The sequence below is a fragment of the Budorcas taxicolor genome, chromosome 1 (assembly GCF_023091745.1).
Source record: "Budorcas taxicolor isolate Tak-1 chromosome 1, Takin1.1, whole genome shotgun sequence".
Taxonomy (NCBI): Eukaryota; Metazoa; Chordata; class Mammalia; order Artiodactyla; family Bovidae; genus Budorcas; species Budorcas taxicolor.
This window is the reverse complement of record NC_068910.1, coordinates 159,856,275-159,873,533: the sequence shown is the minus strand read 5'-3', so window position 1 is coordinate 159,873,533 and position 17,259 is coordinate 159,856,275. Positions and strand designations below refer to the sequence as shown.

Genomic DNA, 17,259 nt, shown 5'->3' with positions numbered 1-17,259 from the left:
CTGGGAAAGTGGATCTATTGTGCACAAAGGATGTTGGCTTTCTGCTGCAACCACCAGGCAGGTTGAGTTGAGAAACAATTAGCTCAGTCAGCAAGCCTTTGAATCTGAATAAGCCAGGAAGTGGTCACTCCCCACGACAGGGCAGAATGAAGGGAATGAAGGCGGTGGCCCCAAACAAGGAATGATCTCTCTGTCTGTGTCTGAAGTATTAGAATTTATCGTGTCAAATTTATGTCGAGGATTATTTCACTCCATTTTGTTATTATTTCACTAAAAACAAATGTAATCTTGTTTCCAAGTGGATCAACGATCCACATGAGTCATGGCTACTGTCTCTTAGAAACTTCTGTTTATCGAGGCCTGACATAGTCTCATGTTTTGGTAACGAGACGGCTTTGAGACCCAGGACCCAAGTCACAGAGGAAAATGCAGCATTTATACCAGTCTGCTGGCTGGGTTCTCATTACTCTGGGGGCTCTCAGTGTATTCTCTGGAGTTATTGCTTTCTTCCCGGTCTTTTCCTGCAAGTTTTGGTTCACAGGATGGAGTGTCTGGATTGCTTGTCCCATCTGGAATGGAGTTTTGGTAGGAAAATATTTAATATGAATGTTTTTATTACACATGTGGAGAGAATAAAGGAAAGTGGGAGGGGAAAGAGGGATGAGAATGATATATCTTTTAAAGTTTTTCAACAACTTGAAGACATAAAAATTCTACAGAAAATCAGATTGTACCTTAGAACATTGATTTCTATTAGTTATCTTTTAAAATATAAGTTTTTCTTAATGTCATTTAATTATGTATACAGTATATCAGGTGGCAAACCTGTCTGCCAATGCAGGAGACATAAGAGACATTGGTTCAATCTCTGGGTTGGGAAGATCCCCTGAAGGAGGGCATGGCAGCCCACTCCGGTATTCTTGCCTGGAGAATCCCATGGACAGAAGAGCCTGGTGGGCTTCAGTCTGTGCGGTTGCAAAGAGTCGGACATGGCTGAAGTGACTTAGCATGCACACACACACAACATGAGATATACTATAATGAAATGCTATTCTCTCAAAAGTTACTTGATTTTACTGTTCTCACCTTGACATTCTGGGAAATTGGAATCTATCTTTCAAAATTTGAGTTTAGAAAAAAAATACAAACCATGAAAAATAATTTTTAAATGAACAAAGTAAAATAATTTTCAGGCAAATACTTTTATTAGAAACACTAAGGTGTGTTTATGTGACCAAGAAGTTTGCAAGCCCCAGATCTTAGTTCTCCCATCATTTTCTTTGAACAAAACTGTTTGCACTGAAAATAACTGAAGAAGTTGGGTGATCAGCTTCACTAGCTTCATATGTTGCCAAACCTGTGTGTGCCAAATACATGTGGATACTAAGTAACTGCTCAGTGTCTGCCTGTTAAATGGTCTCACAGATGAACCATGATATGGTGCCTCAGCTTCCTGGGTCAAAGAAACAAACACACTTAGCCTTGGAGTAGGTGGCCACCATGGCGGCATGATTGAAGAGGAGTTACAGAGGCCTGAGCACTCAACAAATCCTTCTCCCATTGTTTCCCGGGATGCCTGATACTCATTATTGGAAACTAGATAATTCAATTTTGAAACTTGTTGATCTTATGGAGTTTTCTCTTACAATATAGCCACTGTTGAGAGGGGCAATATCTTGTCCTTTTTCTAAGATTTTTTTCACATGGACCATTTGAAAAGTCTTTATTCGTTACAATATTCCTTCTGTTTTATGTTTGTTTTTGTGTGGGTTTTTTTTTTTTTTTTTTGGGTCTTTTTGGCTGTGAGGCATGTGGGATCTTAGTTTCCCGACCAGGAATTGAACCCTCACCCCTCTGCACTGGAAGTAGAAGCCTTAAGGGAATTCCCTTAAGGGTTTTTTTTAAAAAAATCAAACTTTAATGGAGACACCATTTAAAAGCAAATCCCTAGGAAATATCATTTTAATTTATTTATTAAATAAATATACATTGATAGCCTACTACAAGCTTGAGTTACAATGGAAAGTAAAATAAAGTCTTGCTATTAAAGGCACGCAGTCTAGGGGGGTTTAATGATGGTGTGCAGATGGAGGAACACCGGATGGGAGGAGCAAGGAACTGAACGTGGAAACCACTTGATGGGATTTTTCTTTTCTTTATTTAACACATTTTTTTACAAGCACCACCCAAGTGTTGAACTTTTCCTCTTTCCCCCAACCCCTACCACAAACCACATAGTCATTCAAGAAAATGTTTATTAAACATCTACTAGAATGCAGAGATGACAGTTACACTTATACAAATGACTACCAACTTCTTTGTTGGTGATCCAGAGTAAGAAAAGTATTTTACATCAAGACCTGAAATGTACATAAATAAATCTTTCAAGGGAAAAAGATAGATATTGAAGCATACATATAACTCGATTTATAGAACAAAAGATTCACAAAAAAAAAATACTTTAGCTTCTATGTGAAGCAAATTCTCGTATTTTCTATTCAATTTTTAAAAGAAAATCCTGACTTTACAATTGACCCAGAGTTTAACAAAACCATGGTTATAGCTCAACCCTGTGTCCCTTTCTTATAAATCTTTGCTTATCCCTGCTGGGTCTATCATAATATAGTCAACAGATATTGGTGGTTTGATTTAGTTCACAAATTATTGAATACAAGCTTTCTACACCAAACATCTGTCGCACTAATCGTGCTTCATTTAGCTGCTCAGGCCCAGAGAGATGATCTGGTAGCACAGAACTAGTCAGTGGCTTTCTGACTTGGCGAGTGGCAGTATAGGGAGGTAGAGTCAGAGAGTTAGGATTTGGGAAGGTGCGCCTTGTTCAAAGCCTGACTTTGACATTCTTGATATGTAGTCAAGAGCAGGGCCCTCATTCAGCTGGCTCTTCATTGCCTTTACCTATAGAACATGGACTTTCACAGGTAGAGAGCCCATGTGAAACTGTCTAACCTAAGAGGCTCAGAGAGAAGGAACACAATTTGAACAAAGACTTCATAATAAAGAGTTTTGCCAGTTTTAAAGCCCTACAAATGCTAGTTAATGCCATGCTTTTGATTTATGCCCCACTCTCTGCCCAAGCCCTTTGTTCCTAATCCCTTGCACCTGCCTCACTCTCCCACTCGGTTCCCTGGTGACATGCTGAGCTCCCTATCATGTTACCTCCTGGCCCTCACCTCCTGCCACTCTACTTTTAGCTCATTTCTTTCCATTCAGCTCATTCACATTCCAAGGTGTGTCTGCCTCAGGGCCTTTGCACTGCCAGTTCTCTGTCTGAAGCCTTTTCTCATACAGCTTATTCCCTAACTTCCTTCAGTTCTTGGGTCAAATGTCACTTTCTCACAGATGCCCTCCCTCATTGCTGTATTTAAAATTATAAACCTCCCCCACATTGGTATTCTCAGTCTCTCACACATTGTTCTATTTTTCACCCATAGGCCTTAATACCATCTAATATACAATGTAATTGACTTATTTATTGTCACCCTTCCCCCCAAATGTACATTGTACAAAGGCAGAATTTTTTTTTCTATTTTGTTCACTGCTATATGTCCAATACTTAAAACGGAGTGAGTAAATATCATGCTAGATATTCAGTAAATATTGCTGATATTTTCCAGTGTTTGCCTGATATTTGCCTGATATTGCCAGTGTTAAATGAGTGGTGAATCCCATGCTCTCCATTTTGATAGGACAAAACTCCTTATACAGTTGAACTCTGATTAGATTGCAAAGAATAAAGGTCCAGCTGATATTTATACTTAAGCAGGAAAAAAAAAAAACCCTCATGAGAAGGAAAGCAATAAGAAAGCTCACTCTTTCAATAATATCTAAATTTGGAACAGTCTGATTTTTTTTTTTTCCTAGTGAGTTTTCATAGTAAACCGCAGCTCTGTCTGATCAGGGTCAATCTCAAAAGGTCTCTGACTCATCCTACAGCCATCTCTGCCAATCACTTCTCAACTTGTGTGTGAAATATATCTTCATGTGGTGGAAAGATGAATTTTACACTTCAATAATATTTTCTTTTGAAAATGACTCCATATCTCTTTTGAGATTGGAAGAGAGAAATTTTTAGAAGTCATCTATCCTTTGTATTTGCTTGGTGACTTTCATTCAAGGCTTTCTAGTCTTCACAAATATTCATTTTCAGACTCTCACCTCAATTTGGACAGCGACGCAATAGGCAGTTTTCCTAGGATTTCTGATGTAGGTTATTTAAAGGTATCAGCTGCTAAAAAGTGTGCAGCAAGGAGCTCATAGTGCCTTAAGGACTGAGCTCCACTTTAATCCTGCAAAACCTGGCCTGTAGATCAAATTCTGATGAAGAGACTGAAGTGCAGTGAATTTAAAAACAAGACCTAGAGCCTGCAGGGTCCAGTGACTTGGCCAGCAGTGAGCAGCAGTGCTGCACCCACAGTCCTGCTTGGAGATAGGAACTTTGGAGAAAAGCGGGCTAGACTCATTCATGCAATCTCCAGTTTCCTCATCCGTTAGAGAAGGGGCTCGATGGCACCAAATGCTCAAGACTCTGATAGTGTCAGCAGTCTTGTGATTTCCAACCAGCCAATGGTCAGTTTTCCACTTAGATATCCTAAGCTTTTTGAAGCTTAATTTGTCCAAAAATGTAATCATATTACCACCAAAAGCACTTATTTCTTCTTCTGACTTGGTAGTCTTTGAACTCAATTTCAAACTCTCAAGTGAATTTTGACTCAATCCTTTCCTCTAGCTTCCCTGGTGGCTCAGATGGTAAAACATCTGCCTGCAATGTGGGAGACCCGGGTTCGATCCCTGGGTTGGGAAGATCTCCTGGAGAAGGAAATGGCAACGCACTCCAGTACTATTGCCTGGAGAATCCCACAGATGGAGGAGCCTGGTAGGCTACAGTCCATGGGGTCGCAAAGAGTCGGACATGACTGAGCGACTTCACTTTCACTTTCTTTCACTTTCCTCTAGTGTTTCTCAAACTGAAATGTGCATATGAACCAACTAGCACACTTGTGGCCAGTGTGCACATGCGTGCTCAGTTGTGTCCACTTCTCTACAACTCCATGGACAGAGCAATGCCAGGCTCCTCCATCCATGGGATTCTCAAAGCAAGAATACTGGAATGGGTTGCCATTTCCTTCTCCAGGGGATCTTCCTGAGCCAGGGATTGAACTTGTGTCTCCTGTGTCTCCTGCATTGGTGGGCAATTTCTTTACCACTGAAGCCACCTGGGAAGCCAAATCAACTAGAGATTTTGTTAAAAATGTTGGCTCTGATTCCATGACTCTAAAGGGCAGTTGAGATTCTGCATGTCTAACAAGTTCCCAAGAGATGAGATACTACTGATCCTTAAGACTCTCCTTAGGGCAGCAACACACTAATCCAGCCCATTTCAGCCCCACTTCCACCCCACCACGTCCAACCCATTGCCAAGTAACTGGCATTTTTCCCACGAGGCAAAATCTCTGTTCTTTTCCTTTTTCGTTCTCATGCACACCCCCGCCTACCTCCTTACCACTCCCCACCCTACTCAGGTTTTACGCCTTGAAACTCGGATAGCTAAACTGTGAGAATCTGTGTGTTAGTGGATTATAAAATCAAGCTGTGGGGTAGTGAGTATTTAAACATATAGAATAGAATCAAACAGAAAAGAGTTATATCACATAATAAAGTTACGCGTTTTCATGTAAAAATATTTATAACTTGGCCATGATGCAAAATATGTATCTTACTATGGGTAGAGGTTTAAAGAAAAAGCTTGACGAGCAGGGTCTTACAGAGATCTCTAGGTCTTACTCCATACCTATCCAGCATGCAACAGATGGCTTATCTTTCCAAACCTCTGCTCTGTCCATCTAGTCCTGTGTTTGGAAATCTTCAGTGTCACTTCATCATCCAAAGTTCAGGTTTGTTAGCCTGGATTTCGAGGCCCTCCTCCACCAGGCCCCTTGTGGCTCTCGAGCCTGGTTTCCTACACCTCTCTGCCAGGGACCGACCCTCTGATGGTCCAGGCTCCTCTCACTTTTCATTCCCCAAGCACGCCTGCCATGTTCCTCACTGTGTATATGAAGTCCCAGCTGCCCGGGCTGCCCTTTCCTCTGTCTCTCCCACTGAAATCACAACCATCCCTCAAGCAATCGCCTCCATCAGCGATTGTCCCCCGGAAGTGGTATCTTGTCATCGACCTCTCCTCACACAGAAAGCACTCACTCTTCCTGCCTCATTTTGTGGACATTCTTATGTCCTTCCTTTCACATCTGGACTGTAAATTCCATTGAGAGTTGGAGCCACAGTTTGTATAATTATTGCTTGGTGAGCTTGCTTTTCTTATTTAGCTTCTCTGTGCCTCAGGTAAAAACTAGAAAATGATTTACCTCCTAGGGTCATTCATTGTAAGGAATAAATGAATTAACACTTGTAAAGTGTTTGGTAGAGTACCTGGTATCCAGTAAGTGCACAATAAATTCTCATTGTTATTATCGTTATTCCATCGGCAGAGTGCCTATCATGAACAAGTACCCCCAAAATAGATGTCTGTAAGTGAATAAATTAACCCATATTATAAGGATTCCTCTAAAAGTTTCTATTTCTGCTGTGAAGCTCTCTGCTTCCTTCAATTCATCAGCTTCTGTGAACTGCATCCTTAAAGGGGCCATTTAAAGATTTAGTGGGAGGGTTCACAATTAGCATGCAGAATGTGAGCAGCAACTTTTGCCAGACCCAAGTAATGTCCCTCAAGCTGCTCCCAGAGAACAGGTCCACAGCCAGACAAGTAGGCAGAGGCTGCAGGGCTGGGTCACCCTCTGCACTCACACCCTCCCCAACCACAGCCTCCCCCCTGCCTTTCCTCACAACCAGACTGCCCCTCTCTGCCCAACTCTTCACCTCTCAGAACGTCACCATTTCCTTTTCCCAATTGACTTCTCTTCCCTATTCGCAAATCTCTCCTTTTAAAATTCTTTTCCTTTTCCCTATCTAAAAATATATATATTTTGTAATGAAAGGAGGCAAGGGGAAAGCCCGTGACTCTTGGGGGAACACCCTCACTCCATGTCCCACCCACAGCCAGGCACCAAGAGAGATGGGTGTGCTTGGGTCCTGAGTCACCATCCTCAGGGTGGATTGAACAAGTTACTGAATGGCATTCATACACCAACCTCCCCCATGAAAGATCTTTTTCAAAGTTTTGTGTAAACAAAGCAAAATTCAAGCTGGCAGCTACAACAGAAATAACAGGCAGCTGCAATTCTGCAGGATTTTTCAGCTTTTGAAAGGAAAGAAATGGTTTGTGCCAATGTAGTTAAGGCAATCTAGAATGCAAGCATCTGATAATGTCAGTTATCTACTTGGGCTTCAATCAGGAGAGGTGCTCCTTTGCTTTTTATTTCGTTTGCTTTAGAGTTTCTCATGCATGGAGGAGTGACGTGTCAGTTGAGCGCTTTGCCTCTGAAAGCAGAGATTGGCCCCAGGCTTAGCATCAGTGCTACAGTTGCTCTTAATAATTCTCCTGTTTTGTTGTACTATTTATGCTGGCTCAACCTCCATAGGGTCGCTTGGAAACTTTCCTCTTGCAGAATCAAGCCCAACCTCGTTTGACTACAGATGGTTCTGTTTTTATCCATGGGAGTTTAATGGGATGGTGATGCCAAATTTGGAATTTCAGGCTTAGCTACATGAGAAGTTTTGTGTGAATGTATGTGTGTGTGCTTTTCCCCCTCACTCTCAAATTCTCTAAATCCAATCTTCAAAATAGAATATGCCAGGAAGATGAAAATCTGCTTCTCAAAACAATAAATATACTAGACCTGGAGCTACAAAAAGTAACACCCCGCAAAACCATTTTGGTAAAAACTCTTACTTTTTTTCTCCTTAAATTTGTTGATACCATACATTGAAGTTTATTTCTCTGTCAAAATCCTAAATTGTAACTACTTTTAGTCCTGTCCTCATTCTATATCTTATTTCAGGCACATCTCTTCCTGGTTTTCTCTCTCAATCTCAAAACAATCCTTGCACAGGGACAAATTATTTATGTGTTGGGAATAAGCAATTTCTGGATTCAGTGGCCACAAAGGTCTCCATCAGACCCAGCGCCAAATCGAAGATGAGTCCAGAATTTTTCCCCACTATCTGTTACTCAATTCTGATGACACCATTCCCTCCTTTGTTGAACTATTTTCATTCTGCATTTGGGACCTTTTTCTTCAATGGAGACTGTTAAAAAAATCTCTTTTGGAAAGTTGGACACCACTGTCCCTAGAACCATAAATGCCCCGTCATGCATTTATTCTAATGACAGTTTTTATTACTTGAAAAATAAAGATCATGGATTTGTATCCCACCAGCAGGGCAAGCCTGCACAATCTCTGAAGAAAGCAAACAGTAAAAGATATGCTGCTACTGGGAGGGTTTGTCGGGGGGTGAGGGGTGGGGTGGGGTGGGGTGGGGAGGAAGTTTCGTGACACATTTCCATTCCAGTTCCTTCTGTTTGTAATTTTAGCAATTTGTGAGAGAGACGAACAATAGACTATTAATCAAAATAAAACATATGGCAAGGGTTATAAAGCCAAGCTTTTATTGCAGTGACATCTTACAGTAGTAAAGGTTATAACTGTGATGGCAATGGCAAGACAGAAAATTTAAAAAATGAGCCTGTGTGAATTGTGTCTTTGTGACACTGATGGCTTCTTTTCCTCATTGGCATCACTGATGAGGAGGCGATCAAAGCCATAAACCCATTTAGCTGTCTCCAATTCCTTCCAGTTCATGATAAAGTTGTCAAACTATGAAGCAGATTGAACCCTTTCCAGAGGTACCTTCTCTCATGGATGTTGTTTTACCATATTCCTTTTACAGGCCATCACAACTGGTATCCTCCTACTGTTGGCTCACAAAGAGTGGACGCAGAGATACCTGGTAAATCTATAGATGTCAAGTAAAGTGGCAGAGTAAGTTTGAAGGTCAAATCTCTACTAGTTCAGGATAGAACACAAAGAAGGTGATTTCTGATTAAAACTGAATTTTGTCTAATTTATGCCCTACTATGATGCATTTCAATAAAACACTGTTTTAAATGACTAATTTTTATCTGATACCTGCTCCAAGCATTTTCTACAAGTTACTGTGATTATGGTATTTAAGTATTTCATTAATAGTTTGGGAAGAACAGAACCAGTGTTAGTCTTCCTGAATTACATTTTACAAAAATGGATCTGTAGTCTTGTCTGTTTTAATGATTCATTTTCAAGTTCTCAATTCCTGTTTGGGATCTCTTTCCAATCTCTCTACTGCCTCTCCCATAAAAAGGATGAAAAGTCTATGTCTTGCATTTCAACAGTATAAAGTCAAGTACAGAAAGACTACCTTGAGGAGATTATAGCTCCTCTTCCCATGGCCACAGCAGGGCTTCTGAAACTTTATGTGTGAGTTACCTGGGGATCTGGTTAAAATGCAGATTCTGACTCAGAAGATCTGCGAAAGACTGAGATTCTCCATTTCTAAGAAGCTCCCAGAGGGTGTCAGTTCTCCTGGACCATGGACCACACCCTGAATAACCAAGTCCTAGAGTGGCTCAGAGGTTAAAGCGTCTGCCTCCAATGCGGGAGACCAGGGTTCGATCCCTGAGCGATCCCTGGGGTGAGAAGATACCCTGGAGAAGGAAATGGTAACCTACTCCAGTATTCTTGCCTGGAGAATCCCATGGACGGAGAAGCCTGGTAGGCTACAGTCCATGGGGTCACAAAGAATTGGACACAACTGAGCGACTTCACTTTCGCTTTCAGAGTAAGGCAGGGATTCTGTTCACTCATTTCTGTTTTTCCCACCTTAGATTGGTTCTCAACATGTGATAGGAGATAAATAAATGTTTCTTGAATGGAGTTGATTTCCTTTCTGCCCAGTGGGTTGATATGTTATTTTCCCATATTGAAGGGTCAAGAAGAAAACAAAAGGACCTAAAGAGGTGGCTGTAACCCATTTCTCCTTCATTTCCTGGTAGGAAAGATTAATAGGCAGCCTCTCTTTTTCCCTCATGCTGCTAAGAAGCTTCTAAAAAATCGAGCTCCCAAAGTAATAATCTGTTTATGTTTCATTTTCAGTGGGAAGCTAGTTTCACCTTCGTGATTCTGAGCACGATGGGATGCGCACTTCATTTTACAGTAGCCTTGGTTTCTGCTCTCCTTGGCCCGTATTGCTTCTACTCACTCTCAGGGATTGCAGGGATCAATTACCTCGGTTATGCAGTTGCTTTTCCTTTTCCGTATGCAAAATTCCCATCAGTCTGTGTGGACCCACCACACTATGAAGAGTACCATCTGACACTGCAAGCCGTCGACCTGTGCCTGAGCTCTGCCATGCTCTGTGTGTCCCTGACAGCGTTCATCACACTTTCTGCAAGACTTATCCAGAATGGACATGTCAGTGTAAGTTTCCAGAACAGGGCAGACACTTCTCATTCCATTTTAAATGCTAACATGGGAAGTTTGGTATATCTTGATCTGTCTCTCTTATTCACCTGTGTATCTTGTTCATAACCAAAATTTCCCCCCTCTTTCTACTTCTACCCCAGCCAAGAGACTGATTTACATCAACATCAGATTCAGCTTTCTTTTTGCAAAAGGGCTGATGATAACATTAATGATATGACAATAGAAATATAAACTGAATATTTAGTATGTGTCCATTTCACAGATAGTAAACGGAACCTAAAGAGTTTACATGACTTGCCCAGCTTAGTGGATAGTAAGACCAGATTCAGACCTCAGAGCTGTTTCTCTTCATTAGGTCAGATTTATCCTGGGCTCCCTCATCACCCACCCTGCATCCTCTGCTCCTCTGCCAGACCATTAAGATGCCAGGCTTTGGCTTCCTTGAGGGTTAGAGTGGGTTTATTGGAAGAATAGCACAAATGACTTCTGGTTCAAAATTCCTTTGGTTGATACTGGGTCCCTGTTTTGTGGGTTGAACAGCCTAAAAAGAGAGATTTCCCACTACAGACTCTTATACTGGCCTTATGATTCAAGTTAGGATTATATCAGGGTCAAGTAAATTTGGGTTATGTTAGCCAATTTTTTTCTAGTTTCATCCTATCAACACCAACCAGTAAAGCTGGAAGACAAGAATTTGGCACTCTTGATGCCTTTTGTGGTCAGTCTTGTCCTCTTCAACGTCTTCATAAATCTGCAAAGGAAATCCTGTACATTCTTAGGAAAAGAGTTGGTTTTACAAGCAACTCTCTGAGAAACAAGGCAAGCATACCAAAATCACCACCCCCACTGTACTGCCAGAGCAGTTTGGTATTTGAGATCCCTCCCTTGTGGCAAATGACCTAACTTTCTAGAGTCATTTGTTAAAAGGAACATATGCCTAGGAGAACCACCCATTAAAGAGTTGACAGTCATAACTCCTTCACATGGGTGGCTAATCAGACATCTGGCTATCATTTTAGGCATAACCCCACAACATTGAGGTTTAACCTCGAGTGAAGGATAGGGAAAAAAGAATGAAAAAAATATATACAGAGCTTGGTAAGCCAGCCCCATGGAAACCCAACAGTGAGACCACCTAAAGTGCCTGGAGAGAGAAAATTAATTGAAAGCAAAGAAAGATTCTGTGACTTCACAGATTTTTGCCTTTGCCCATCTTGCTCTGAACAGTTTCTAGGTGTGTGGTTTCTGTGCTGAGTTTAGGACCCAGTAGAACTGCAACATGTTACTCAAAGTGGTTCAATGACATCAGAATCACCCAATGTTCTTGTGAAACTAGGTTTCAGAATCCTTTCCAGGTCCTGTCACACTACATCAGAAATTCTGGGGTTGGAGGCAGGGAATGTGCATTTTTAACACATGTCCCAAGAGATTCTGATGAAAATTCTTTTCCTAGCACAAGCTTTACTTAATATCACTTCTGAACAGAATTTTAGTTATACAATTTACATAAAATGGAGTACTAGTGTGGTTGAGGGTTCTAGATAAACTTAATAAGCATGTCTTTGGTGAATGTTCTTGGATGACTTGAGGCCACTTAATCTGTAGAGGTGGAAAATCACATTTCATTAGCAAGGATGAGTGGCTGACATAATGGGATATGATGTCCTATATTAATAAATACACCGCTGTTGCCCCAAGCCCTAAAGAAATATATGCAGCCTGAACAAACCTTTGTTATCACGCAGAAATCTCAGCTACATTAGGTATAATTTTCAGCAGTAGAATAAATGGATCATTTATCAAAACTCTAGAAAACAAACAACTTTTTTAAAAGGAAAGGTGGATCATTTGTTGGGATACAGAATTCTACATAGTGACTCTACTTTTAATGAATCTTCATGTAGTCGTGTTGTTAGATTCCCTACATGCTGAACTGGATAAGTAATATTTTAAAATTTTTATTTAAAACTAATAAACATTGCAAAATATGCTGCTGATTCACACTTTTTCATATAAACAAAACACTGAAAATGCTTTTAAAGCTTCACTTTCAAGTGTCTGCCTGAAAATTAAAATTCTCTTGTGTAAATATAGTACATAGCAGGAAACTCTGGAGAAGGCAACGGCACCCCACTCCAGTACTCTTACTTGGAAAGTCCCATGGACGGTGGAGCCTGGTGGACTGCAGTCCATGGGATCACTGAGGGTTGGACATGACTGAGTGACTTCACTTTCACTTTTCACTTTCATGCATTGGAGAAGGAAATGGCAACCCACTCCAGTGTTCTTACCTGGAGAATCCCAGGGACGGAGGAGCCTGGTGGGCTGCTGTCTATGGGGTTGCACAGAGTCAGACACGACTGAAGTGACTTAGCAGTAGTAGCAGCAGCAGCAGAAAACTCGAAAGCTATGAAAAATCATAAAAAATAAGGAGAAGAAAGTGGTGGTTTGAATGAGGGTTTGGGGGAAATTGTGGTTGTATTGTAGAACAAAATAAATCTTTTTTCAGATCCATATGTAACAGTCAATATCATGATGAAAAATATTCCCTCCTAAGGATTTGTTTCTGTAAGTTCAAAAACATGTTTTCGAAAATGAATCAAGCACACCCTTAGGAACCACCACATTCTTTATTTCTTCCTTCCTGTGCCTTTTCAGTTTAGTAGAATTGAAGTCATCTTGTGTCCCAGTCAGCTCAGCTGCTATTAAAAAATGCCATAGACTAGATGGCTTAATCAACACATATTTATTTCTCACAGTTCCAGAGACTGAAAGTCAAGATCAAAGGGCTAGCATGGTTGGTTTTTGGTGAGGCCTTCTTCCTGGCTTGTGGATGACTGCCTGCTCACTGAGTGCTCACATAGCCTTTCCAGGGCCCAATTCTAGAGAAGAGCAATCTTACTGTCTCCAACTTTTTACAGACATTAATCTCATCATGGGAGCTCCACACTCATGACCTCATGTAAACTTCTCCCAAATGACTTATTGCAAAACACCATCACAGCGTGGGGATTAGGGTTTCAACATATGGATTGGGGAGGGGAGAGACGTAAACAGTTGATAACATCTTACTGGAGGCCACACAGTGCTGGTGTATGAGCATGCAGTCAATTGGCACCCAACTAAAATCAGAGGAAGAACTGTTTGAAAGAGGTGTGAAGGGTTTGATGATTTTGCCAAACACGAAAGCATAGTGTGAGTGCCACAGACTAAATATTCGTCCATGTGCATGCATGTTAAGTTGCTTCAATTGTGTCTGACTCTATGTGACTGTGACTGTAGCCTGCCAAGCGCCTCTGTCCAAGGACTTCTGCAGGCAAGAATACCGGAGTGGGTTGCCATTTCCTTCTGCAATGTTATCACCCCCAAATTCTAAGCCCTAACCCCTACTGTGATGGTATTAAGAGGTGCGGGTCTTTGGGCAGTAATTAGATTTGGATGAGGTCATGACAGTCATCAGAGACTCTGTGATGGGGTTAGTGCCCTTAAAGAAAATGAAAAGACCAGTGCTTTTTCTCTCTTCCCCAAAACAGTATACAGCAAGAAGGGGACCATCTACAAACTAGGAAGTGGGCTCCCACCAGACACTGAATCTGTTGACACCTTGATTTTGGAAGTCCAGCTGCCAGAACTGTAACAAATATCTGTGGCTTAAGCCATCCATTCTCTGGTTGTATGTTACAGCAGTCCAGGCTGACCAAGACAGTGAGTCCTTCCAAATTTGTAGGGCCTCATGGGAAGGGGTGGAGCTGGGAAAGGACTGAGAGTCCCCTGCTTGTGTGGCTCCATACAACAACACACTGAAGTGATCCTATGGGCTCAGCACTCAGTGCATGGGGCAAATGAGCACCACATAAAATTTAAGTTGACAAATTAAAATGCAAAACAACCGTAGCTGAAATTGTCTACATTCTTGGTTCAGTAAGTAATAAAGTGATGAGAAAGGAAAGAATTGGGATGCCAGACACACTGCAGCTGTCCCCTGCAGCTACTCTGCCCCTCCTCCATGGAATGGAATGGCTTCATTTGTTTTCCTTTCATTATTCATTGTTATGTTTGGGGTTTTTTTTTTTAATGAAAGGGGGAAAGAAAATATTTTCCCCTTATCATGTGATACAATGGTTTTATTTTTTTTTCAATGAATTGAGAAATATTTGCCATAAAAGGTGTAGGTAAACCCTTTAAATGCAATTTAAAACATGGGGACAGATTATAAGTGGACGACTTTCCTTTCTTCAAACTAAAGGCAGATTAGCAGCAATATACTGGTTCCTAATCTTCCAGCAAACCTACTCTGCATCATTAGCAATAGAAAAGTGTTTTGAAACAAGTTCATCTATGACTCTTCTTCTAAAGGTCTGAGGTTCCATGCTGGGCTATATAGCAAGGTCTTTCTGGTGCCTCTGGGAACTAATCCCTTTGGGTAGATCCAGTAAAACTCAAGTAGGATCGTGCCACTGTAAGAATGCACCGTATTTATCCTCATAAATTCTATAGTGTGGTCTTCTCAAATTGGTCAGTAGAAAAATCAGAGTCTAGAAAAAGCATTACAATTCGGGGCATCACTATCCCTTTTATCTCATAATTTTATTTGGAATAATACTAGTAGTTACGTAAAACTGGGGAACAGAAGAATAACTGTAGGTGCTATTTATTGGGCAGTTGCTGTTCATCAGGTGCTTTGCTTGCTGTATTCCTCACAACACTCCAAAGCTCATTGAACTCATTTCACAGACGAGGATGTCGAGGTATCATGTCAGATCAGGGTTCTCTCCCAGGGCTTGCAGGGCCTGGAGGCCAGGCTCCTTGCTACTGGATCACACCTCTTAGCTGGTGTATCTCCAGTTTTACATACTCCAAGTGACTTGGCATAATCATGCTTTTCATGGACAATTTTTCTTATGTTACTCACAGACCAAAATTAACTCATATTTTAGAAATGGAAGTATTTTTCCAAGGATATTTTCTTTCTATTTAATCAATGGGACCATGCCAAGGGATAGCAACTTACTAAGAGAGGAAATGAGACTAAAGTGTCCATTGTAATGTATTAAAATAAGCTTGATATTTTGTCAAAGAGGGAGCAATAGGTGGGGAGGGGTTAGCAACCAGAGAACTGCTTTCTGTTGAATTTTACCTTATATATTGTTTTGAGTTCAACGTATTTTCCTTTTAACATGCAGTCAATTGAAACATTTAATAAAAAAAATATCCTAATAGACTTTCCCCCTTGTTCCTTACTCTCAATCTAAAATATTCTTGTAACTATATTTTTAATAAATTTTAAATGTCATAGTTTTAAACATTAGAAATAGATTTAAAAGAAAGAAGAAATTTCTATTTCATAACAGGGTAGAAACTTAAGTAGAAATCAGAAGCCTCCATTCCCTATAATCATGTAAATTCAGTTTTAAACAAAGAAAACTCAATTTCTGCTAGTGAATATTTCAGAATGACTGTAATGGTGCTATTCTATGAATACAAAGCCATTTAGGATTGCAACATTGTTGGTTGGGCACTTTAAATTTTATTAATTGACGGGAATACTCGACAGCTATTATTGGATGCCTGAGACCCCTCTTCAAATGAAAGAAGGGAGAGAAAAAGAGGAAGTAATGAGGGTGAAACATAATGGAGGCTTTGGGGGGTGAGGAACTATCCAGACATTATGACACTTCCTCTCCTGACAACTGTACCGTACCTCTCAAGTGCTTCTCTACTCCGTCCTCTTTTCGCTGTACCAGCCCTGGGGACCCTGGTTTGGTTCTCATATTCTCTCACTCAGACTTCTTCACTTCCAGTCTCTTTCTTAAAAAGTATCTCCACGCAGGCACTAGAAGGATCGCTCAAGTTCACATCCGTTGCATCATTCCCTTGCTTTCCCCTTCACACTCCTTCACATGACATCACGTGTACTCAGCTCCTCTCTGAGCACATGTGTTCCTCAAGTTCAGGGACTAAGGTGAGCAAGAAAGGTGAGACTGGGAGTGTGAGAATCAAAAGAGGAAGAGAGAAGCAAGTTGCAATACTAAATGTCATTTTTATACCCTCTCAGTTCAGTTCAGTTCAGTTGCTCAGTCGTGTCCGACTCTTTGCAACCCCATGAATTGCAGCACGCCAGGCCTCCCTGTCCATCACCAACTCCTGGAGTTCACCCAAACTCACATCCATCGAGTCGGTGATGCCATCCAGCCATCTCATCCTGTCGTCCCCTTCTCCTCCTGCCCCCAATTCCTCCCAGCATCAGAGTCTTTTCCAATGAGGCAACTCTTCGCATGAGGCCAAAGTATTGGAGTTTCAGCCTTGGCATCAGTCCTTCCAATGAACACCCAGGACTGATCTCCTTTAGGATGGACTGATTGGATCTCCTTGCAGTCCAAGGGACTCTCAAGAGTCTTCTCCAACACCGTAGTTCAAAAGCATCAGTTCTTCAGCACTCAGCTTACTTCACAGTCCAACTCTCACATCCATACATGACCACAGGAAAAACCATAGCCTTGACTAGACGGATATTTGTTGACAAAGTAATGTCTCTGCTTTTGAATATGCTATCTAGGTTGGTCATAACTTTCCTTCCAAGGAGTAGGCGTCTTTTAATTTTGTGGCTGCAGTCACCATCTGCAGTGATTTTAGAGCCCCCAAAACTAAAGTCTGACACTGTTTCCACTGTTTCCCATCTATTTCCCATGAAGTGATGGGACTGGGTGCCCATGATCTTCGTTTTCTCAATGTTGAGCTTTAAGCCAACTTTTTCACTCTCCTCTTTCACTGTCATCAAGAGGCTTTTCAGTTCCTCTTCACTTTCTGCCATAAGGGTGGTGTCATC

At 41.2% G+C, this 17,259-nt stretch overlaps 1 protein-coding gene across 1 annotated transcript; it reads left to right on the top strand.

Annotated features, from left to right (window-relative positions):
- The first annotated feature begins 426 nt into the window (after nt 1–426).
- On the top strand, nt 427–13,999 carry TMEM212 (transmembrane protein 212). The gene is made up of 4 exons (XM_052649595.1): nt 427–585; nt 8,863–8,922; nt 10,104–10,427; nt 13,967–13,999. The coding sequence occupies exons 1-4, from the start codon at nt 427–429 to the stop codon at nt 13,997–13,999; spliced, it is 576 nt and encodes a 191-aa protein (XP_052505555.1).
- Nucleotides 14,000–17,259: the final 3,260 nt, after the last annotated feature.

Excerpts from the sequence above, each read along its gene's own strand:
- TMEM212 (XM_052649595.1), top strand. The coding sequence starts at position 427 with ATGCAGCATTTATACCAGTCTGCTGGCTGGGTTCTCATTACTCTGGGG. Across the intron at positions 8,923-10,103 it reads AGTGGACGCAGAGATACCTG|TGGGAAGCTAGTTTCACCTT; the intron begins GTAAATCTATAG and ends TTTCATTTTCAG. Across the intron at positions 10,428-13,966 it reads TCCAGAATGGACATGTCAGT|TATACAGCAAGAAGGGGACC; the intron begins GTAAGTTTCCAG and ends TCCCCAAAACAG.